The following is a 25339-nucleotide window of genomic DNA, read 5'->3' on the forward strand; positions in this document are numbered from 1 at the left end:
ATAACTCGTTTTTATATTAAAATGTTAAATATAAACACCTAGTTTCAACTTTCAACCCAAAACATTTACTCAATGACCTAAGTCCAAGTCAAGTCGTTTGTCTAATAGACATGTGTCGAGTCGAGATATTTTACCATATTTTTATATTTTAGACTTAAGTCAAGTTAAGTCATTTGAACACAGTGACTTAATAAAGTATATACTTTTCACAGGCAACTTAAGCGACGCGTCTCCTGTAAGGATGCCAGTCGAAACCTCGGTTCCAACCAGAAAAAGAAGGGTAAGTTTTTACAGGTTTTAACAAATCAGGTATCAATCGAAAAAAAATAACGAATGCGATAAAATCGTGTCAAACTTAAAAATCAATTCTTAAGTGACTTGGAAATTGTCAGCGTGTTGCTTTTTATAATTATCGATTAAAATCAATCTTTCATCGTGAATAACGCAAAGTTGTTAAAATGAGATAAAACTAAAAAGCATCATAGTCCCCTTTAAACTTTTTAAAAGCAATCACTATTTATATCCACCTGATTTACGCTCCATTAATTTACCCCCTTTTCACCCAATAAGGATTAACAACAAAAAAATGATAAGGATAACAACAAAATTATCTGGGTTTTTTTTCTTTGGAAAAAAAATTTCTTTGGAAATGTAACTGTGTAACAATACTATCCTTAACCTGTACACCGCTTGCCAAAAAAAGAAATAAAAAAGCAATCCGCATTTCACCCCCCCCCCCCCATCTGATTTTACGTACCTCCTAATCTCCCCCTCTTTTCACCCAAGGGTAAGCTCAACTCAGCCCGGTTCCCGTGGGCTCGCAAGAAACCCGTCAAAACCGCCCCATCAAGCGACACTGGCTCCACAGGAGGGAGCAACGGAGGCACGTGGCCTCGAATCGACAGTGAGTCGTTAAGCAACATCATCGCCGGTGGGGGTAAGTACCCGTTTCAGGGGTTAACGCCCCTTTTGCGGGATTTTAGCCCCATTTTGTGGTTTAGTTTCTAGTTTTGGGGGTTAGTCTCTAGTTGTCTGGTTTTGTTTCTTGTTTTGGGTTTATTTTCTGATTTTGAGGGTTAGTCTCTAATTTGGGCGTTTAGTCCCTTATTTTGTTTTTAGAGTTTAGCCTCTTGTTTGAGGTTAGGGGACTGGTCTCTTTTTGGGGGTTAATCTCTAGTTTGTGAGTTTTCAACCTAGTTGGGGACTAATCATTAGCCTGCTGTTATCTACCTCTCGCTGTTACTCCTATTCTTTTTTGTCGTTTGAATATAAAAGTTTTGGGGCCCACTCAAAAATATGGTTGGTTGTCACACTAGAGTACAAGTCGCTTTTCTTTTTCCTATTGCAGTCTGGACTTCTACGCTATGGCATTTATACTGTTTTGTTTTCGAATTATATTAAAAAATGGTCAAACGAGCCGATATTAATAAGAACACTAAAGCCATTATATTCGATAAAATCGACATTATGCCAAAAAAAATACAAAAAAAAAAAAAAAAAAATACAACTATTTTTACAACTGATGATAGCATGAGGTATTTCCAAAACGTTTGTAAACAACGATCCGATTTTTAGATCTCTCTGAAATTCTTTTGTAAAATTGTGTGATAACTTTATTCTTTGCTTTTCAAGGTCGCCTTTCCGTCTTCATCAAGAACCGGCCCCGGCCCGCAGTGACCCCCAACACCTTCACCCCTCCAGGGGGCCACAGCGCCGGCCACACTCCCCCAACCGCCATCAGGGGCGCATCGAGCATGCTCAGCTCACCACCGTCGTCACCACCTAGCGGCAGTTTAGCGTCATCGCAGCCAGGTGCGTTTTACTTAGCTTAGTACTACTTAATTTAATATGTATAGCTTAGAAATGATTTTCAAAGTCAAAAAGGTCGAGCAGACTGATATCATTTTGATAAAGGCGTTTTTATTACGAGCTTGTATCATCTTCAGTTTATCTACAAGTTCGTATCGAAACGTCTTATTCAAGATAATGTCGATCTACTCGACCTTTTAGGCTTTAATTTCATTATCAAGCTACATTACAGATCCGTGCATAGTGTACCAAAATATGTGTTTTGGTATTTTATTTATATTTTGTGTTTATGTATTGTGTTTGGTATTTTTTTTTTTGTTAAAATACTGATAGTTTAACGTTTTTATTGATTCTTTGATACTTTGTTTTCAGTGGTTTAAAACATTTGTGCGTAGGAATTTTACATATTTTTCTCTTTTTTTTCTTTATATGTTGTTGTAGTAAGTCATAATCAATCGGTGCAGTTTTCTAGTAGCAATAAGTTTGAGTGCACGTCTCGGATAATACATGTATGTATGTATAGGCATTTTTTGGCGCAATTGAGTTGAGATATGAAACGGATTCATTGTCACATACAGTTTAAGAACCATGCATTATGTCACTAGTTTTGTGAGTGTATAGAGTTGTGAATAAGATACAGCCTGAGCCCTAATGCTGACGCAACATTTAGTTATTTCGCGTCACTTGGGCGTCTAGTGCGCAACTTGGTACAAGACCAATTCAAACAAGGCAACCGCATAAGAGTTAAATGTCCTTGTAAAAGCGTTCACCTTTTTTCGTTTTTTTGTATTTTTTAACACATTTCCCTTCCATTTTTAGCCTCATTTTCTTCACCTTATTTTACAGTTTTGGCCAAATTTAGCAGACGTACTGTAAAGACTAGTAGAAGCGCTAACCCATTCCAATCACCCGTTAAAAAAGTTAGTCCAAATTAACTAAGCCTGCCATCAGGTAACATCGGCAAAGCGTAGATAGTGTTCGAAAAAAAATGTCATTCAATTTCATTACCACTGAAATCTTAAAAGCCCATAAAAATGATTTTATTCCTAACATATTTCATAAACTGTTGATTTGCTTTCCTTTCTTCAAACTTCGGTGATTTTCGCACAAACAACTTTATGACGTCACAAGGTATAATTATCACGATTCCGTCGATCGATTGTATTATGTTCTTTTCGCGTCTCTTGGCCGGCTTTGCATAGTTGCTTTAAAAGTTGGCTTTTAGTTTTAGTTATGCCGTGGCCAATATAATAACGCTTAGACCTCCTTCTAAGGATTATTTTTAAGCCTATGTAATCGCCCGTATTTTGTCCAGCCGCTTTATTGCTATTTCCTACCTATTGTTTATTTTCATGGAAGTTTGTAAATCAGTTAATTTTTTTCCCTAAACCCACAATTTTTCGGCTAGGATAAGATAAACGTACTGTCTGCTCAAAAAATGAATTAAAATCGGCCGAAAACCGTTTTAAGGCCACAATTTTTTGTGCTTTTAGGCACCAAGCAGGTTAAAAAACTAAGACCTAAAAACAGCTCAGATTGCTTTAATACGGACCGGCAGCGGTTAAGGCCACGTCAGGTCTGCTTCTCTTCAGATTTTTTTGTTTGCTGGTAGCTTTTCGCTTGAAGCATATGCTCGGCATCGATTTTTCGACAAGGATTAATCTCGAACCGCTACCATTTCCTTTCTCCCTCTACCATTTTCCAACCCCTTCTATGGCTTTCGGGCAAACAGCGCGCGCGTCGCATGATTGTGACGTCATTTTTTGTTTTTTCGCCGACTCGGACTTTGCACTTTGTCCAATGACACGTCATTGGTCGTCAGCGGTCGACTAATTTTAGCCGTCAATGGAAGAATAAAGGCAGTCAAGTTATCCTTTTTTCTTATTAGTGGTTCTCGCACGTCATTTTATATTGACTTGGCTTGGTAAACAGAACCATAGATTATGGCGCTATTATTGCACTCGAAATACGTGCACCCTATTTTAAAGCCATTACTTGCGTGACCGTGACAAGCTTGACGTCTACCATAGTCACCTGGCATATTTGAGGTGATGAAATGCGAATTCTCATCATTATTTGTGTTATCCTACAAGCCAGACCTGAGCAAAGTAACGGCCCGTTGGCCTTGACGTTTTTTATCTTGATTTTGAACCTACTTTTACCAAGTTGTCAGGGCAATGTCATTTACAGCTTTCTATTAAAATGTATCACACTTTTTAGCTTGTCCAATCCAAAACATTTTCCTATTGTCATGCATCCCTTGTCACAAATGAATGCTATCCCCTGCTATAAAATAACTGATGTCCCCTGCTATTGCTGTTTAACGCCCAATAGGCCTACAGGTTTGATCAAAATAGTTACATATTCAAGTTTATACTTTTAGTAAATTCCGTTGGATGTGCTCAATTAGTCTTGTAATTTTTTAAAAGGGTTTGTTTAGACTTTATCTGAAAGCTAAATGTGCTAGATTTTTAAAACGAGTAGGCAAATATTTCCACACAATCCATTGATAACCTGTTAAAGATAGGGATATATCGGTTTTCTGTACAATCTAAAATTTAAATGTCTAAATAGTATTAAAAACGCTTGTGAGTAGAAAAATGCTAAATACACAAAAATCGCCGACGCAAGCGTGACCGTGCCCAGTATGCCGGAGATCGTGAGTTCTAGCCTCATCGCAGGCTAGTTGTTTTTTATAGCCCGCCCTGCTTGCATTGATCAATGATCGACAAACATATTCAGTGAGTTTGCGATGGCATTCGGTGTACTAATGATACGTGAGCCGTACTCGTGGGTCAAAAGCAGCTTCAGAAGTGCTAGATCAGTTGTTGAACCCATACGTGTGTGTATCTTTCATTGTATACGAAATAATTACAAAATATGTCGTTTTTATCTACAGTGCCTGTACGGACGCGACCAAAACACGGCAAGCGGAGACGAAGACCGGTTTCGGCTCCCATGGCCCCAAATAACCTCACCGTAAGTTAGTTGTTGCCAGGTTTCGTTTACTGCCTATTTTTCTCTCCACCGATGTAGTTTTAAAACCTAGATTTTACTTTACTATAGGTAATAGGTATATTTGAAGTCGGTTTTGAAATATTGACCAATACTGGGTATTTTTGTCCGATACTGATCTGATACCAAATGACGTCTATGCTCAAGTCAAAGATAAAGATAAAATTAATACGCCCAAATTTGTTTTTTCTAGACTAGTATGCATAAATTTTCTTAGTGTTGAGATGTAATGTTAACTCAGCCTTAAAATGGTCTTTCCCGATAAAGCAAACATTCCAGATGTTTTGATAACGACATAAATTCTGTAAAAAGTGAATCATTTATGTGAAATAACGGGATTGCTACAAATCACCACTAGCCAAACCAAAACTCAAACCAAAATAAAACCTTGTGGTATAGCTCAACGTTCAAAGTCCTCCTACTATTGTAACCCTTGAATGCTTGCATTTTCAGACCTACCCCATTGTGAACGCCAACAATAACAACACTGTGAAGCACTGGAAAGACGAGGTAACGGTCGGAACTCGAGCTGAGGACAGAGTATCATCTGGAGGGTAAGTGAGATGATAGTTAAACTCATTTGGCAATTTAGTAAAGATAATTAAAGGAAATGAGCCAATCAATAAATAAATAAATCAGTTAGATGCAATTTTACCAACTTTCCAATTTAACCCCCTGTTTAATAGCCTCAATTTGTTTTCAAACCTCATAAATAAAATCGCAAAACTACCTCATAAATGTTATGTTCCTCTCTATTTAGAGTGAATAATTCTGTGCTCGGCAAAAAAAGCGAATTTTTAATTTTTGAATTTATTATAACATGTGCTTCGGGCGTTTTTCATTTCTATTAAAACGATTTATTCAATGTTATGCTAGGTTTCAACCTTTTTAACCATCAGTGTCGCATCTTTAGCAAAACAAGCTTTTTTCACTCTTTAATCTTGCGATTCTTGCTTATTGGTTACAAACTTTCAACTACCGTCGTACTACGTGTTATCTGTGTAACATTTTGTGACGTCATGCTCAGATCCACCAACCGCGACCAAGTGCACTCGCCCGTGACGCCGAGCGCCGAGAAGAAGCAAAGTCGACCGAGCGTGACCGTTACGCCCGACTTGTCGCAGGCAGCAACCCCGCTGTCGGAAAGGTACTTCCCCTAAAACTAACCTTTTATTTATGTAATTTAAGCTTTAAAATACAAACGAAAGCCTTAGTTATAAGCGTTTTTGTCAAACGTCAATTTAAGTCGCTGTAAAACCAATTTATTGAAGTCCGTGGTAATAAATTCCTTCTAAAGCATTGATTCTTGAACATTTTTACCCCGGACACCTATAAAAAAATTCAGTTCGCTAGACTAAGGTAGATATGATTTTTTTTAGACTGGCGTCATAATTTGACGTTATAAAACACGTCGACCTGAGAAACCTGCTGGTTTTGGTCCAAAAGGGTAAAACTGAAATGGAGTCTAAATACATTCAGTGCTAAACGTTTGTTTTTAAATTAAACTGTTTTGCTTTTAAACAACTAAAACCTACAGTCATACATAATTATACAGTTGTACACCATGTGTATATTCTGTTAGCAAGCCCTTCTGATGGAGTCGTACTGGCCAACGCTAACGACACACGTATATAGTACACAAGATGCCTTCGGAGAAGCTTACCGAAATCAGTCTGCCTTATCAGGATTGTTGCACAAACAAGGTCAGGCTTAAAAAGCAACCTGCCTGCGGTGAGCTTCGAACTCACCGCCTGTGGTCATACCGGGACCGTCGCTCTGTGTGTTATGTTGTTTTGAACAAATCATCACTTAAAAAAAAAAAATTAAATACCCTAATCTATCAGCTAGGCCTTTATGTGTCCCTAAACTAATTTACGTGCCCCCAAGGGATCCATGTTCCCCAGTTTAAGAACCCTGCTCTAGTGTCTTTTTTAACAAAAACACTTAATCTAGGTCGACGTTTTCGTACAAGCGACAACAGAGTTATCCCGACGGCGGATCGCACATAGTAAGTTGCACCGTTTTATAAGTTCTTTAAAAAAGACGTGTTTAAAAAACAGAATTCAAGTTTATTTTCCAACTTTCATTTAATTCATTCATCGTATTACTTAAAAATGATTAATTTTCGTTTGAAAATTCTGTTTTTCTAATCAAACTAGACTGCATTCTATGACAATGTTTAATGATTTCAGTGCAAGACTTTGACATAACTTGTCAAATAAATTAAATTAAACCAATAAAGCCTGCAATTTTCACTTTTTGTGAGTAATCACCTTTTGTGATATCCACCTGCCCCATAAGGATTTTTATAGATTGACACCTAAATGTGGTATGCAAAACTAAGTCTCATTTGAACCATAGTTTGACTGAAAAAATCGCGTTTAATTTTTGCCGAAAATTGCGAAATTGGGTAAAAATACGAAATTTTAAGTTTTGTTTAATCTATACTTTTTAAATGAAATTTATTTGCTGTGGGCTTATACTTACTTTAAAAAAAACAGTTTTGGACTTACTCAAGCAAGTTACAGAGACTGCATTATATTAATTATTAACACTAACACACATTCAGTCTCTCACAAAACAAATTTCGACTTTGTATATTTATGTTTCCCTGAACTGTTGAACTGTTGAACTGTTGAATATCCCTGTTTACCACAACTCTTAAGCATATTTTTCAACTTTCAGAGCGTTTCATCGGCGAGCATCGGACGAGTGAGTGAGCAACGACCGAGAAGCGCCTACTCATTACCGAGGCCGTCGAGGTAATTACTTGTTGAATACCATCAAAGTATCGGAATAAAATGTGAATTTATTATCGGACATCCCTATTGTCCACCATAGCTTGAGTTACATTTTTTAAACTGTTTCTACCAGACATAGTAATAAATATCAAACACAGCACCTCTGGTGATTGTAAATGTTCAAATAAGTTGCTTTTACTTACGCGGGTTCCACATTCAAATTTTGATCATTGCTTGTTTTATAAAGCGATTTTAACTTTGAATTTTCTGGCCTTGGCATTGGCGCTTGAAACTGAAAACTGTAAGCTATTAAACCTTACTTCTCAAGTCGAGTCACTTTGGTCGAAAACTTGATTCAAGTCAAGCCATTTTGGACAAAACAAAAAGTCATTACAACACTGTGTCGTTTTATAGTAAAGTCCGTTAACGAATAATAAAAAAAATCACTAAAGTCATGTTGAGTCATTTTGGTCAAAAGACTCACGTCATTACATCACTTTATCGTTATTTAGCAAATTCCGTAAACTAATAAAAAAACTCCCTTTCGCTGTTTGTGATGAGATTCTTTATTAACATAGCGTTTCAATTCTTTCCAGCAAAGGCCCAAGCCTGTCGCGCTCCCACGGGGGAAAGTCCCGGACTATCGACTCACGAAGGATTCGTATTCCATCGGAAGCATCGGTCGGTTACAGGAGTTCAGAGCCAGGTATGTGCAGGTCATGCCTTAAAACACGTCTTTCTTAGGGGTAACTAAGGTTAAGAATCACCATCTCAAATCATGAAGATGTGAATAAAACCGGCAATAATGCTGTCCAAGTTGCAAAATTTCGAGTCTAGTGCCAAGCTGACTTGGACAACTAAATGATTCGATTTGACAAAAATCTAATTTGTGAATTGCTTATATAATCGAATTTTAGTTCTTATCTAATTCGGAATTTCCAAAAATGCTACTTTGCCCCGATCTTCCGTACTTGAAAAGACAGTCACAAATTAAAACAGGTGGCTGCGTAGAATTCACGATTAAAAGTCCTTCTTTTATATGATTACTTCTCATCTAATGAAGCTTTGCATATATGCAGCAGCCTTTACCAAACCAGCCAACACAAATGAAATTTACCTTTAAGAGAAACAATTTAAAATGGGAATGTGTATCGCCAATCGCGATGTATATTAAATTTTTTGAACTTGTTAAATTCATTTTTCCTTCCAACTTGTTAAAAAAATGAATTTTTACTCATAAAATTAAAAAAGGCCAGTAAACAAGGTTAAAAATCAATCAAATTCAACAGAAGGTTTTTTGTTGATTTATGACGAGAAAGGGGCCAGAAACTAAAAAAAAACTTACCTGCCAAAATTGTTTACTTGTTTTATTACACCAACTAATGTTAGACCAATCTATATGCTAGAATCTAGCATTTAAAATCACTTTAAATAGGTTGCTGAAGAATAATTTCGTAAATTCCACGAGAACAGTTTTTTTTTTAATCACAAAAATCGAAACTTACTCGCACAACCGCCATGTTGGAAGGATGTTTAAATCTAACAATATGCATATAAATCTCACAGCCACAATCTGTAGAACCCCCTTTTTTCACCCCCTACTTTTGCCGCCCCAGGTTCGATCACCCTGTCGGACCGCAGCACCCCCGTTCACTTTCACCCCTCGAGTTCACCCGACCCCAGTGGGGGCCGGGGAAGTACCAGCCGGTCGACGTCACAAACCGACGCTTCGCTCAGTTCGCTCTCTGTCGAGTCAAGTGTATCGTCACGTGGTCGCAAGTAAGTTGTTTTTTATTTTAATGTGAAACAAGTAAAAAAAACTATGGGTTAAAAGCCGTAATTTTATTTCAGTGAAATTATAAATTACCTTTCCGGGAATGTCGACTGTTTTGTTGACGATTTAACATTTTTATCTTTTTTATTGCACAGTGTTGTAAACAATTCATTTTGAAATGACTGAAGTTCAAGTCAAGTCCCATTCCAAGTCACCAGTTGCCCAAATTAATTCCCAGGTCAAGTCATTGGCGTACAAAAAAGCCCAAAACTATTAGGATTGGTAAACTCTTCCGATTAAAATTAGTCAACTCTTCCGAACAACTCAAATAAAAAAACACATTATTCTGCTGGCAAATTGTTTTATGTGAAACATTTTAGATTTGCATCTTAATTTTATAAACAAATATTTCATAAAACACTTCATTTTAATCAAGTTATTTGACACTATGACTTAAGGCCAAGTCAAGTTATTTGTCCAAAATACTTCAGTCCAGTCAAGTCATTTGAAAACAGTGACTTAAGTGACCTAAGTCATTACAACACTGTTATTGCAACATGTGATAAAAGACAATAAAAGTTGCCAAACCTGTTTTTATTTGGTAAAAAATTATCTTAAATATATTTGTCAAAAAAACAGTCCGCGGCAATTGAGTAAAATATCCAAATGTGAAAAGCTTTTGGAAGTATTTTAATTGAAAGCAATAAATTGAAGCAGATTTCTCTCATTGTAAAAGGAAAAAATTAAAATCGAAAAATAGGTTTATTTTTATCATTTCAGTTCAACAAAATATACAATAAATATCTACACAATTTAATGGTACAACTTAAAAATAACGACAGTCCAATACTTAATTGCAAATCGCATTTTGCAGGCCGGTGAACTGTGAACCGCGCTACGTGAGTATGATCAAGGGCAGCGAACCGATCGGGATTTCGATCGTTAAAAGTGGAGACAACAGTGGAATCTACGTGTCACGCGTCACTGAGCACAGTCTGGCCGCTAGGGCGGGGCTAGAGTTCGGCGACCAGCTGCTGGAGGTACGACAAAAAAATTGTTTCGTCTTTACTGAATAAATCGGTGTTGTTTTGTAGATTTTGGCCAGTTTGGTATTTCAGATATTCCAGTCTTTGAATTTAGCTTTTTTTACTCGAGAGATTCCATTTCTTTTTAATTTTGGAATAACATTTTTGGCGGTGCAGACAGACTTCAATAAATGTGATTTATTTTACGTAATTTCTATAATATTTTGAGTTATTTTATATAAAAACACTATTATTATTATAACAAACTGGCCCTAAGGAGTATGTATTTCTGTTGGCTCTTGAAAATTTCAGCGTCCTCACTTTCAGTGATAATGGTTCAACACTGACCACTGACAGTTACCTAAACGTTTTCTACTAAAATTAAATAAGTTTCCAACTTGTGAAACATTTAATCCCTGCATACATTACGTATACGCCATCATACTGTCTTGAAAACAAAAACATTTGTTAAAAACATATACTTTTATTAGTTTTCAACTTCAAACAGCGTTCAACGTGTTATTACTAATTTTTGACAATATTTAGTGTTACTCATATCATCATATGCATTTTGGAAACCTTCTGTTGAAACGTATATTAAGTTTAGCGTGTTACCGATTGCGTTTTATCGACAATCGTCCCCAAATCGGGGTTCACCAGTTTTTTCTCATAAAGGGCCGGACAACTTAAATGCTGAAGATCGCAGTTAAAAAAATTAAAAAATTGTCGTGCAGTTTAAAATTTCATCGAAATTTAGTTTTAAATTGCATCCGACAACATTTTAACTGTACTTTATGTTGATTTAGAAAACCTTTCGCGAACCGGATATAGACTTTTCACGAACTTTATAAACCTGTTTTCAGAATCAACGATGGAAATATAAATAACTATGCAATAAAAATTGTAGTGAGCTTTAACAAAATGTATTACAGTTTTTAAAATTTTTATCAAAGTTTAGTTTATAATTGGATTGGACACATTTAAACTATAGTTTATCTTAATTTAAACATATACGGGGCCTTAGTTTGATGACCTTGGTTCGTAACGAAACGGCGTCATTCAAACCGTGCTTTTGTTACGTCACAGTACAACGGCATCAACCTGCGCAGCGCACGTGAAGAGCAAGCTCGCGTCATAATGAGTCAGTCGGTTCCTGGTGATACGATCAAGATACTGGCGCAATACAACCTCGACAGTAAGTAGATAACATCTGTATTTGCTACATGTTTGTTTGGCGTTTTGTTTTCGCCCAAAGTTTGTCTTTAACTTTTAAACTTTTTCCATCAAACGGCCCCCAAGTTTAACTTTACGCAAGTTCAGCAAAAAATTCTCAAGAATTTTCGTTTTTTTTTAACATATGAGCACCTTGACCACTCTTTATTCTCTAGAAGAGGTTTTTTAACCAGGGGTGCAGAACTATTCCAAGGGGGTGCGGAGATGCTGATGAGACACAGAAAATGTGTTGCTGTGATTCATTGCTTTATCAGTTAAAAGTTAACCTAACTCAAACTTTGGTTTTGTGTTACTGTGTTATCAGCTCCATTTAGAAAAATAAAAAACTTTGATTTTGTTATTTAAGCAATTCTAGAAGGTGGTGCGTGAATTAGTTGGTGGTTTAGCAGCAAGAAAATCATTTAAGAACCTCAGCTATAGAAAAAAAATCCTTTCACCAATAAAGCTTGTTTTTTATCGCTATGTTACTTTTACCAGAATACCAAAAGAGCCTCGGTATAAGCGTCACCGACACGCTTGGTGTCACAACGCCCACGTCTCCAGTGGGGCGTGACGCCGTCACCCTATTGGCTGCCGACGAGCGTGATAACCAGACCTTGACGCCGGACGCCACGCCGCGTGCAAGGTCAGTACAAGGTCAAAGTTATTGCTGCCAAAAGGCAGCCGGATTTTTTTTGAAATTCTCTTAAATCTTTGTCAAGGTTACATTAAAGCAAACTGTTCGCTTTCAAATAGCCCTTTTCGGCATAATTTAAATAGCTATTTTTTTAATGTCAGAGATCTATTTTTAAGTCTTGCTAAATTACCCGACGTTGTTCATTATTGAAAGCTATATTTTGTAGAAAATTTTTGCAGTAACTTTATTCGAAATTTTTCAAAATTTATTTTCAAAATCATAACAAATTTTGCATATTCTGAGCTGTAATTTGTTTTTGTTTTTCGATTTACAATGGCAACCACTGGAATGGTAGTGAGTACAAACAAGGTTTAATGTAACAGTATCGCCAATTGTTATTGATTTAAAGTCTAAACAAAACGTCTGTAATTGGTAAAATTAAAAAAAATAGGATATAATATATATCCTATTTGCTTCCCAACCAACGCGAATAAATTTGCTCTCTGCAGCCCTCACGTGGAGGACTCTCTGCGCTCGCAACGCATCACTGAGCCTCGTTACGTGTTCATCGCCGGTGGGTGTGGCAACATCAAGCTGGTCGGGGGCAACGCCTACGGAATCTACGTGGCGTCCGTCCAATCAAACGATGACACGTTGACTGCGAGTCCTTGCGATCTGAGGATAGGCGACAAAATCTTGGAATTCAAGGGGTAAGCCTCACTTTAACCTGTGTCATTTTTTTTGTAGATTTTCACCAGTGTGGTGATTGTGACATTTCCAGTCTACGATTTTTTTTTTCTTTTTAATAATTTCAGAACATTTATTTTGGTTAAATTTTCGAACAATATGGTCGGCGGTGCAGATCAACAAATGTTCAAAAATTAATTTCAAGGTTTGAACCTTACTTGAATCCAGGAGTTCTTAAACTGTGGTTTAATGGACCGCTTGGGAGTCCGTGAACTAATTTTAGGGGGCCCATGAAGGCCAAATTGAAATATTAGTTTATATTTAAGAAATATTTAATTTTTACTAGTTGGTTTCATGATCAAATTAAAGAACTTCTCAATAACAGATTCCTTTATTTTCGCTTGATAACTTTTATATATGATTAAAACAACTGCGTCTTCAAAACTTACTTTTTTACAAATATCATGTTTCCGACCAAGGATGTCCGATATATCGAACCGGTTTCGATACCCGATACCTAGATCGGTATTGTTCGATACTCTATTTTCACACATCTCTATTTTCAACTAGTTCAAAATAATCCCTCCAATTGTTTTGTAACTTGAATATAGAATGCCAGCATCTTTTTTTGTCAATCATTTCAAATACGAACACGTTAAAAAAGTTCTCTCTATTTATCAATTGTTTTCGCTTCAGTACTCGGTTCGAGAACACGACTCTAGAAGGAGCCTCCATTGTGATGTCACAAGCGAGTGAGAGCGCGTCAATGTGCGTCATCTACGAACCGAACAAGTTCAAGCAGATCTACGGAGTGCCCGGCGACCATTTCTACGTCAGGTAATCATTATTTACACTAATAATTTTCTAAATCAATTTTTTTCTTAGATCGCATTTTAAGAATTTTTTTTAAGAGCTTTTTTCCGTACAGAACTAGAAATGTCCGTAAATATCGGATCGGAACCGATACCCGATGTCAAGTGCTAGTGTCGCTAAAGATTAACACTAAAGATTTAGTAAAGCATATTTTATTGGTGCTATTTTTGCGGACAAACTGATTTGGGTTTTTTTAGGTTTTGCAGAAGGTAAAAGATACCTTTGGAATTCAATTTTATTATCTTTTTTTCGTACAGAATTAGTGTGTCCGATAATGTGGGATCTGAGCCGATACCTAATGCCAAGTGGTGGTACATCTTCTGAAGACATGCTAATGTTAACATATTTTATTTGTTTTTTCAACTATTTTTTTTTTCAAGATATTTTTTAATTTTGCATCAAAGGTGCTTGGCCTGGTGGTTATCACATGTTAAATAGGACATTTTACATGGTGTTTTGACAATTATACAATATGTCAGTGTTTTAATGACTCATCAATGACGTAATACTTTGATATTTGGGATTTTGAGATTGACTTACTATGGAAATGACTTGACTTAAGTAACTAATGAATTGACTTAGAATTAAGTCATTTCAAAACGATGTTTTAGAAACACTGTTCAGAACACTGCAAGATTTTATCTTTAAGTAAAAACTTTCTGTTAGCCTTCTAATTATTTTAGGTTTTAATCGACATTTAAAAACAAATCATCATTCTTGTATTGTTTTTACGTTAAACAGTCTTTTTTTGAATACCTAAACTTGTTTCCCGCGGCTGAGTAACAATACTGGATGTTTCGAAACTCAGACTAAAATCCTTGAAAAATCTCCACTCAACCAAAAATAGTGATAAAACAGCTTCAAAATCTGCAATTTGTTTCATTTCGCATTATTTTCAGAGCGCTTTTCGACCACATGGTGGAGCGCGAGGGCGCGCTTCGCTTCAACCGAAACAGCATCCTATTGGTGGAGAACACCTTCCCCGACTACACGCTCGGCCAATGGGTGGCCTCGCTGGTCGACGAGCAGGGCGAAAGGTCAACCAGGGGTCGGATTCCAAGCAAACTAACGTGAGTGGCTTTGTTTGTTTTCTTTAAGTACAGTGGCTAGTTTTTACAATAATACGTAAGCCGTAATCGTTGGTCAAAAAGCCGCTTCAGAAAGGCCAGATCACAGTTGTTGAACACATTGATGTGTGCATTTTTCGTTGCCGGCAAATTGTCTATCAATTTGGTAAATTCGGCGATGAGAGCGAAACATTTTTGCTTGTTGAAGTATGGTAATGACGTCATTTGTAACATGATCGGATCGCGATAATTTTTGTCTGAAATATCAAGTATCGGAATAAAAAGCCAAATATCGGACATCCCATGCAAACATAAATGTGATATCGAAAAATTTCTTAAAAAAAATTAACTTAAAACAAAATTACGTTTTATTTTCAGGGTTGAAAAGGAAAACTCGTCATTCGCGTTAGATGACGTCACATCTTCGACCGGAAGTAATTCGGGCAAACGCTTGAGCGGTTCCGGTCGACGCAGCTTCTTCAAGGTCAGTTGTTGGGTCGCCATGGTCAAAATATTTAAACCGTAACGCAGAATATTCACATATCGTAGGAGTATTTTTCAACCGTGGACCTCAATCGTATGATAATTAACTAGTTTTATATTTAAGTACAGGTAAAAAATACACTGAAAGCCATTGCAGATTCACCGAATCTGTCGATCATTGATGCCAGCAGGGCAGACTAGAAAAACAACTAGCCTGCAGTGAGGTTTGAACTCACGACCTCCGGTCAAGCCCGGACCGTCGCTCTACCAACTAAACTATGCAGGCTCAGAAGGGAACGAGTCGAGAAACAACCATATGCCAATGCTTGCTCAATCTGTTAGTACAAGCAACTTCATATTGAAGGGGATCCACAGTACCATATCATTCATACAATGAAACATGAACACATATTTGCGTTAATAACTGAGATCTAGCCCTTCGAAGCTGCTTTTTGACCAACGATTACGGCTTACATATCATTAGTACACTGAAAGCCATTGCAGATTCACCGAATCTGTCGATCATTGATGCAGGTAAAAAATATTTAGATTTAATCTTGACAAGCGTAACATGTTTGTCCGAGACCGTAACATGTTTAATTGTTTAATATCAACATTGACCAAGAAAGCGAATAACAGCTTACTTCGAAGTATAAAAGAAAAAATTCAAAATTTTGACGTGTCTTAACCTATCAGTCATTTCTAACACAGCCTTGACCAAGAAAACAAATTGCAGCTAACTTAGAATAATAATAAAAAGAAAGCTCTTACAAATTTTTTGACATGTCTCAACCTATTAGTCATTTTTAACTCGCTCGTAAAAAAAATTTAAAGCAAAATATTGTAACTTTGTTCAAATTATTATTATTTCTGTTTCGATCAAGGATTTTCTCCAGAAAAAGCAGGACACCGAATTTGCGATTTTTGCTTTTTTGCAGCTCAAGCTAAAAAAATTTGTCAAACAATACTTTTTAGTCGGTTTAAAGTCGAAAAAATTTCATTTTTAATTAGTTAAAAATATTTTTTTTTAATTTGTAAAAAAATATTTTTTTTTTGCAGCGCCGCAAACCACATCGCACCTCGTCACGCTCGAGCGGCGACGTGCAGCTCAACAAGTCGGTATCGGAAACGTCGATCGAATCGGTGGCCGACGGCAGCGCGTTCGACCACCAGGGGGCGTACCAGGTGGTGGAGAAGTGCAGCAGCGACATCAAGCGGCCGGTTATCGTCTTCGGGCCGCATTCCAACCTGGTCGTTGAGAAATTGGCAAGAGAGAACATAACGCAGTTTGTGAAGTAAGTGAATTTTTGGACGCACTGGTGTACAGAGAAATCATTTTGCAAATACATAGCAGTTCTATTTAAATAAAGTGAGTTGACCCCCTTTACAACTTTACCTGGTTAATTCACATTTTCCCGACCACATTTATGGTCAATGTGTATAACCCAACCATAACACTCACCTTTTTTCTTTACCGTCTCTTGGTTAGGTCCTATTTTGTGTCCACAACAAGAAAACGAAAACTTTAATTGCGTAGCAAATATAGGTTTCAAAATTTCTTGGTATCGTGGAGTTAAAGTTATCTTTGGACAAATAAGGTGTGATCGTCAAATTATCCACCTTGCCTTGGATGCCAATCAAATAAATGTGTTACTTTTGGAAGTTCAGTTAATCCGAAGTTTGTCCGTCTACCGAAACGTTGAGCCCCTCATTCTCGAAAAAAATACTGTTCAAGTTTGCTGAAAATCCTCAAAAGTCACACATTGACTTTCCTGCAGTGCCGTACTTCCTTTTTAATTTTTCAGCTATATATTTGGAGCATAATAGTTGGAGGTTGTTATATAACATAGTAAGAATCTCAGATCCCATACTGAAGTAGTCGAATCACTCATTATTCATTTTCAACATACTTGACAATTGTGCTGTGATTCTTAACAATCAAGCATGTAGAAAATGAATAAAGAGTTATTTGAAACGTTCAAAATACTAACTACTTCTGTATGAGCTTTGATATTTTTACTACAGAAATGTCTAATTTGACGGCAGCTCATATTCTATTCTATACACGTGTTTGAAAAAACGTTAATATGCGATTCATTTTTTTTTACCTCCCATACTTTAACGACCAAACATAAACACCTTACAAACCGATTTTTAACCTGTATGCCTTCCCGCTTTAGGTGTTCTCCCGTGCAGATGACAAACGACGACCATGAGAGCATTATAGTTGAGAGTCGAATGCACGATGCTGTTGCTGAGACCTTGGTGTTTACTGGAGACCTGCTGCGAAGGACCATGACACAGGTGGGATTATTTATAAAAATAAAATACTTCCTAAACTAAGTTGTTGATTCGGTAAAACCACGATTAATTATTAAATCAGGTTTTCTTTTGGGAGGCAACAAATTGCAATTTTTGTAATCGTACTTTTACTACTTTTGCTGTTAGGGCTTGTTTCATCTAATTTACTAGCTTAATATACATGTTTCAAAAGAAGTTTTATTTAACTTAAATAAACCAAGATATTCGACCAAAGGATTTCTGAAACACCAATTGTCATTACGCATCTAAAAATACGCGTTCAGCTTTTCTTTCCAAAATACCTTTACAACATAAATTTAAAATAGTTTTGTCGTGAAAAGGTGTTTACAGTATTGTTAATCACAAGTCTTGTAATAACTCAAATCAATGACTTGACTTAAGTGCGCTTAAGTCCCTGTTTTCAAATGACGTGCTTTGACTTAAATATTTTGACCAAAATAACTTGACTGGAATCGTTTGGACAAATGACTTTGGTTGACATGGAATGTTTTTATTAGGCATTTTTTATTTGTTGAGTTATTACTCATAATCGGACGAGTTTACCGACTTTAATAGTTAAACGTTTACTTTTTAAAGACTTAACATCAGGGGTTCTTAAACTGAGGTCCATGGACCCCTTGGGGGTCCGTGAACTAGTTTTAGGGGGTCCATGAAGGCCTAACTAAAGAACTAGTGTATGCTTAATGTACTTAATTTTTAAAAGAAAACACTTTAATTAAAAATTAACGGCTTTGCAACTCAATGTATAGTTAGACTCCATTTAACTTTCACATTTTTCGGACCGAAATAACAGAGTCATGAAGTCTATTTGTTGTATTGTGACGTCATTTTGGAGCATTTCTTGTCTACCGGAGTCCATGGAAAGCCCAAAAAAATTTTAGGGGTCCGCGGTAACAAAAAGTTTAAGAACCCCTGCTTTACATGGATTTGAATGACTTGCTCTAATTATGACTTGACTGTTTTCAAATGATTTACCATGACTTGAATGTTTTGAACAAAAAGACTACACTTGGACTTTTTTTCTTTTAAAAATTTGACTGGGGCTCAAGATTTTTTACAAATGACTTTACTGCGACTTAAATCATTTAAAAATGTTCTTGGATACAACCCTGTCAAACACTAACCAAGCCAAAATACCCCATACAAATCTAAAAAAAAACGTATTGCAAGAATATTTCGTTTATCCTTTGCTTTAACCGGTGCTTGACCAACTCGAATATTATTTCCAAAGTTTCCTGACCGCCATGTGCTGCTTGAGATGTCGGTGGATGCCATCGACCGCTTGTACAGCATGCACATCTACCCCATCATCGTCTTCATCAAGTACCCTTCCTCCAAGAAAATCAAGTGGGTTGCACGTTTTTTTATGTGATATTATATAGGGCAAACCCAGTGTTGTAAATAGCAATCTGTCACTCATGCTTAGGGCTGCGAAGTTAATAATAACCCGAGTCTGACTCTGACCGAAAAAAAAACAGCCGACTCTGGCAAATGTGCGCCTTCGTCAAGTACCGAGTACGCCTCCGACTCTACAAAACTATATTTCACCCGTTTGCGTAACTAATATAGGGCGGATATTCAGCAATCCACTCGCAGGGGTTTTACGGGGTTGCCACGTATCTTTGAATCTTTCAATTTTTTAAATGTCTTTCAATTGATTAACGTATTGAAAAGTCTTTACAAAACGCTATGTTTTTCCATAAGTCTTGGAATAATATTTAAATTAGTTTTATTTCCAGCTTAAGTTATGTTTTTTTTAAATGCTGTTAAATTTTTTTTGGTTTTTAAAGACCCTGGCATTTGAATTCAAACACTCCAGGTTGAGCGATTCAAAATGGATTTTAAAATGCGTTCCCAGTTAAAAAGAACTGAATAATATCTTGATCAGTGGAATTAAGTTCAGGTTGTTAACATTCCGAAAAAACGACCTGTGGTTCTGATAAGACTTTCATCAAGAAATGAGAAGCAACTGAAACATTCATATAAACAGTGTATATTCCGTGATCACTGTTATCACTGGTCGTACTGGCAAACGATAACGGCCACGTACACAAGTTGCCTCCGGAAAGGCTTGCCGGAACGTTTATAGCATCTCCGAATTATAAATTACTTCGGTAAGCCTCTCCCAAGGCATCTTGTACATGAAATGAAAAGGATTGATTTCAACCAGCTTTATTACTTTTTTTTAACTAGCTTCCGTTTTATGTTTGCCAGGGAAAGCCAGGACCGATCTTTCGACCGAGCCAAGCTTTCAGGCAAGCAATGCAAGGAGCTTATGGAGAGATATAACGCCGTGGAGCGAAAACTCATGTCCAAGTACTACGGAACAGGTTCGTTCGTTTTCTTTACATTTGTTCCGTCTTTGACCAAAATATCTGCTTTTTACATTAGCTAGGTTGTAGTAAATTTTGATTGTTTTAAATCTGATAGGTGACCCTACAGATACCTATTACCAGAGGAGCTGTATTTGATTACTTTTACTATGCCAACATTTTTTATTTTTAAACTGTTTAACTTATTGTCGTGTATTTTGATTATTTCAGTTTGCATCAGCGGCGGCACCTCCCACCAGGTGGCGGGCAAGATCTCCAAGGTTGTGAGTCACGAGCATTCCAAAGTACTCTGGCTGCCATCCAAGAACAGCCCCCTTCGCTATTGACCCATCATTTAACCCCTGTAACGGATTGGACCCATACTGTGGTTTTAATATCGGGAAAGTCCGGGTTATTGACCCATCATTAAACCCCTGAAACGCGTTGGACCCATGCTGTGGTTTTCTTATCGAAACAGGCTCAAATAATTAGGAAAAGGCCTTTTCCATTTTATGCTTTATCCAGTACGCGTCCAAATCTGGCATATGTTGCTTGGTTTTGGGCTCGCGTTTTAAGTTGGCACCGAAAAAAGAGCTTAAAGTCTAAAAGTTTCTCGCTGGAATGGAAACATCATCCTATTTCTTTTCGAAAGCCACCAAACGGGTTCTGATCAACTTTTGAGAGGGTGAGGTGTCATTTCGATTAGACGCGCGCAAGGCTGTAGCCAATCTCTTCAAGATGAAAAACGAAAGGAAAGAACGTGTTAGGTAGTTGCAATGTATAGGGACCTAACTAATTGGTTATTTTTCCATTTAAAATGGTATATTCTAGAACAAAATTAAACAGCATCAATCAATTGTCAGTTTGAAAGAAAAAAACGAGACTGAAAGCTTGAATCTGTTTTAATATTGCAAAGCCAATCATATATGCCAGAATTCGCTAGAAAAAATATATTTTTAACCTAATCGTTTGTTTGAGGTTAATAACTTATCGACCAAGAATGTTAAGAAAAAATCCTCCAACGAGGTTTTGAGAGTTTCATGTTCATTTCTGTTAAAGACGACTTTTTGTTTCACTCGCAAACCTATTATTATTGTTGTCTACCGTTTTTCTTTCTGTTTGTGCGATTTCTGAATACCGCGTTTTTCTACTTCTATTTATTGATACTATTTCCTTCATATATATACTTCGTCGCTTATTCCCTGCTATGTCAATAACCGCTATGTTACAACGCACAGACCGCAAAAGTTATAAAGAATAAGGTCTTTGCGCGCATATTATCGTCACAGTACCATCTTATAAAACAAACGAGTTATACGCTTAATTACAGTGACGGTTCTTGCGATTCAACCAAGCGCTCAAGACAAGAGTATAGCCAATTTACTGTTTAATTCGTAACGTTTCTTCAGCACCAAAACACTGAACCAAAACGGCTAAGGGTTCACTTTATTTACCATTGACGTCATACAAACAACGTGGTTAGATTACTTACAGCTCTAAAATACCATTTTTAGGGAATGAAAGATTAGATAACCTGTTTTTACCAAATGTTTAAGATGTGGCGTTAGATTAAATCAGTGTTTCTCAGCCTATGGGTCGCGATTCAAAATCGGGTCACCGTTTGGTTCGGTTGGCTCGCCGACTGCAGTAGTTTTCAGTGGTTAGATTCATGGTTCTTGGCAAAATATATCTAAAATACCACAAAATTGCGGGAGAAATACGGCGACATGGCGCATATTAATCAAATTTGAATTTTTTTATGCGTTTTGTCCTTTATTGTGTTCACATACGAAAAGTTGGTTTTAGATAATTGTGTCGCCAAATCTTCGCTCTTGTACTTGCGCTTAGAATTTGGGTCGGCGCGAAAAAAAGGTTGAGAAACACTGGACCAAATTAACATTTTCTAAAAATACACCTGTAAATCAACGAGCAATCAACCAAATTTCAAATTTTATCAAGCAGGATGAATTCTACTTTTCTCTTGAAAGAGTTCAGCAAGGTTCGTTTTGATCTGACATATGCGGGAGCGGTGGCGCTAGAGAGCAATATTCGTGTTTCATTTTGTTCGCTTCGCGTTTGTCGTAAGCTTTTGTGACCCCAAGCATTCTGTCGCGTCACCCGCGCATTTCGTTGACCGCAATTTGTTGTTTTTCCGCGCGCTTTGCGAAGTTACCTTATAGTTTCAGAAAAGCTTATGTTTTTGCTCAAAAATCTTCTTTTTTTTTCGAAAAAGAATTCGCTCTGATTTGATCGACACTGACTCTACAAGGTCGGTAGTGCGACGTAAAATAAACATCATATTTTTTAATACTTTTTTGTGACGGAAAACATGCGGTAAAAATGAGTCGTGACGTCACAGTTTTAAAACGCTTTTTGTTTCTAGAGGAGTGTTACTTACAATCGCAGCTGTGTTATATTAAGCGAGTCCATCGTTCTTTAAGGTTTTAGCTAAACGTTAAACCCAAAAATAAGACGAGAAAAAGTCGTTTTAGCGCCATATTGTTTCTGCATTTAAAAACGTTGAGTATTGATATAAAACGGTGCTAAACAAAATCGTGCGAATTCAGTTTTTTTTAGTAGTTCGTAATGCTGCGCTTATGTATTCAAATGGTGTCTTACCAAAACCAAAGTTTTTTTAGACAAAAAAATGATCAAAAATCGCGAAACACCATAGTGACATTTATAAATCGTCAGGAAATATCACTCTAACATCGACCAAAGTAATTTCGCTTTGCCGTTTTAGTTGTCGTCAAAAGACAGTCACGAAGTGTGACGCAAAACTGTTATATTGTAGGGTTTAATCGTTGATAGCGACCCTAGGTGATTTGTAGGGGGCTTTTTTCGTATTTTCTGTTCATTTTGTCGCCCTTAACGCTTTCGCTGATGTCCTTTTCGTTTTTCTTTTCGTGATTACGTTTCTGTGCTGTTCGTTGAAATCACGTGACCAAGTAATAAAGCACTGTGTTCTACGCTTCAGCAAAATCTGACCGTTTTTTGTCTAACAGCTATAGGGAAGGCGAAATATATAATATACCAGGTGTATCGTTTGGCAATATGGCAAGTTACCAAGTTACGGCATGACAGAGTCACTACAATCCCCTACATGTATGCGATTTGCTATATTTCCTACATTATTCACAACAATATATTTGGGTCCTTTCATAAGTAACGTTATGGTTTTAGCTTTTCTGGCATGTTATGCGCTTCTGTAATAATCAGGGATGTCCTTACATTGTATTCCGATACCGATAGCAGTCGACTCCATTACTATGCGCAAAGAAAATCAAAATAAAAAAGTTGACAATAAAACGTTTAACTGTATTATTCCAGGTTATTCGGCCAAAATTCGCTTTAGTGTTATAGAGTTTATTTACCTCCAGATGTTAAGGATCGGGTCTGGTACCAACCTAGTATCGGTGAGTTTCGATACTACCACTTGGTCATGCCATCATCAGTGATATTCGGGAAAAAAATCGAAAATCAACTTCATAAAAATATAATTACTAGTTTGTGCTTCACCAATGTTTTTTGTAAAAATACGAATTAAAAAAAATAGTAAAAATCCGAATTTAAGTTTTTTTTAAGGAAGCATAGATATTTGGTCAGATATAGCCTTGCAATTAACCCATATTCTCTAAGTACAGTTTCATGCGTTATTTTGTTTGTCCATTTAGGCATTATTCTGATGAATTTAGGAAGTATTTCGACAGGTTTAAGTCTTATTCAGACGATTTCGATCTTATTCTGTGATATTATTGCGTATTTGGCTGTGTTATGCCGTTGATCTTAATACTATGGTTTTATAGATTTTTCTCCGGTCCTATATTATCGAACATCCTTAGTAAGCGCACTTACTTCGTGGTCCGATTTATCCATCGTGTTTCTAAAAGTCGCTCGAAGTGGTCGCTCGAAGGTAGCAGGTACGCCGCGAATTATACAGTGTGTCATGTCTGTACAAATTGAGGTTTCCCGCCGTTTGTCAAAAATAAATGATAAAAAACCTGGGATACATATAAATTTAAAAATTACATGCCGAAGCGTAGGGATGCCCGATACTTAACAATTTAGTCCGATACCCGATATTTTGGGCAAAAAGTATCGCGATCCAAACCGACAGTAAATTAACTCATTACTGTGCTCATTAAAGAGAAATATGTATAATTGAATCACTTCAAGGCAATCGTTTTTCTGGGTATTAGACAAACATTTGCTTTTGCGTTAATGGCTTGGTAACCTCTAGTTTAAAGCCTAGTGGGTTTAGATAAATTTACATTTTAAAGTAGAAATCGCTTTGTTAGATCGTAAACCATGGCTGAAATTCCTATTTTATTTCGGTTTCGGCGCAGACTACTATCGAACGAGTGCCGATATCACCACTTGTCATCGTGTATCGTCTCCGATCGGATATTTCCGGACAACTCTAACGAAGCGTATAACGAGAAACTTTGAGGGGGTATACGTGTTTGCATACTAAAACTACAGTAGCAGTAGTGCTTTATTTCTATTGCTTCCATTTGGCAAGTTACGACACAAAACACGGGAGTAAAGAAAGTCTGAGCCACACAGCGACTCGGAAGCGCCACACTTGCGCCAATCATTGGTTGGAATGCGCTGCAAGCAACGTTTGTCACGTGACTTGTGACGTTTCAAGAAAAAGTTTGTCGCGTTTTGGCTGACAAGCGTTCAAATGCTGTTTTGCAACGGACGAGTGGTGTCGATTTTTAAGGTGAGTTTTAATACTATTACTAAATAAAATAAAACTTAAATCATTTGGCTGTAACCTAGGTCCTAATGATTTGGCTAAACCTAGTTAACTGTGAAAGATTTTAAACCTAATAGCGAAGTTGAAATACAAAGCCCTATTATGGCAAACGCGTTTTATTTTTGGAAATCTGTCGGCTTGGTTAAGCTTATTTAAACATGTTGTGGGTTGGTTGTGATTCTGGCTGTGTTTGAGTGAGATACGCCTGTTGAACGGTTATTGCTGGTCTGGTGTGGTTTTGGTTTGTGAGTGGCTTTGGCTATATTAGGTGAAAATGTAGGTCGGGTTATGCTTTGTTTTTGGTTAACTACTTGTGGGAGGGATAATATAGTTAATCTTACTTGATTGCTTTGTTAACTATCTTGCTTAACCAAGTCGACGAAACAATGGCACGCTTAAAACAAAATCCAAAATTTTACTGCAATTAGTTATAGTGATAACACCATCAGGCCTGTTTTTGCATTCTTATTTTTTTCAAATTTATAACGAATACTCTTATTTTACATAATGTGGGAATTCATCATCCCGTAGTACGACTGGTCAACGGCTCTTATCTCGGACGTCCGTTAACTACAATCAATAAAGGTATACTCAGTCGCTTTAGTTAATTATATTTTTTA

The 25339-nt window shown here is 36.8% G+C and overlaps 1 protein-coding gene across 1 annotated transcript in view; it reads left to right on the plus strand.

Moving 5' to 3' along the window:
* Positions 1–21423, plus strand: part of LOC146137467 (uncharacterized) — a 43707-nt gene extending 22284 nt beyond the window's left edge. The window contains exons 13-34 of the mRNA XM_083393361.1: positions 213–280; positions 787–937; positions 1633–1812; positions 4709–4788; positions 5278–5378; positions 5852–5971; positions 6778–6832; positions 7510–7586; positions 8162–8271; positions 9182–9344; positions 10214–10379; positions 11451–11559; positions 12075–12222; positions 12723–12923; positions 13597–13737; positions 14673–14843; positions 15219–15324; positions 16383–16618; positions 17504–17627; positions 18877–18992; positions 19860–19975; positions 20189–21423. Coding sequence (XP_083249487.1) covers positions 213–280; positions 787–937; positions 1633–1812; positions 4709–4788; positions 5278–5378; positions 5852–5971; positions 6778–6832; positions 7510–7586; positions 8162–8271; positions 9182–9344; positions 10214–10379; positions 11451–11559; positions 12075–12222; positions 12723–12923; positions 13597–13737; positions 14673–14843; positions 15219–15324; positions 16383–16618; positions 17504–17627; positions 18877–18992; positions 19860–19975; positions 20189–20304 — 2855 coding nt within the window. The 3' untranslated portion in view covers positions 20305–21423. The remainder of the gene's footprint in view (positions 1–212; positions 281–786; positions 938–1632; positions 1813–4708; positions 4789–5277; positions 5379–5851; positions 5972–6777; positions 6833–7509; positions 7587–8161; positions 8272–9181; positions 9345–10213; positions 10380–11450; positions 11560–12074; positions 12223–12722; positions 12924–13596; positions 13738–14672; positions 14844–15218; positions 15325–16382; positions 16619–17503; positions 17628–18876; positions 18993–19859; positions 19976–20188) is intronic.
* Positions 21424–25339: the final 3916 nt, after the last annotated feature.

Source organism: Ascidiella aspersa, chromosome 7, assembly GCF_963924565.1.
Source record: "Ascidiella aspersa chromosome 7, kaAscAspe10.2, whole genome shotgun sequence".
NCBI classification, from domain to species: domain Eukaryota; kingdom Metazoa; phylum Chordata; class Ascidiacea; order Phlebobranchia; family Ascidiidae; genus Ascidiella; species Ascidiella aspersa.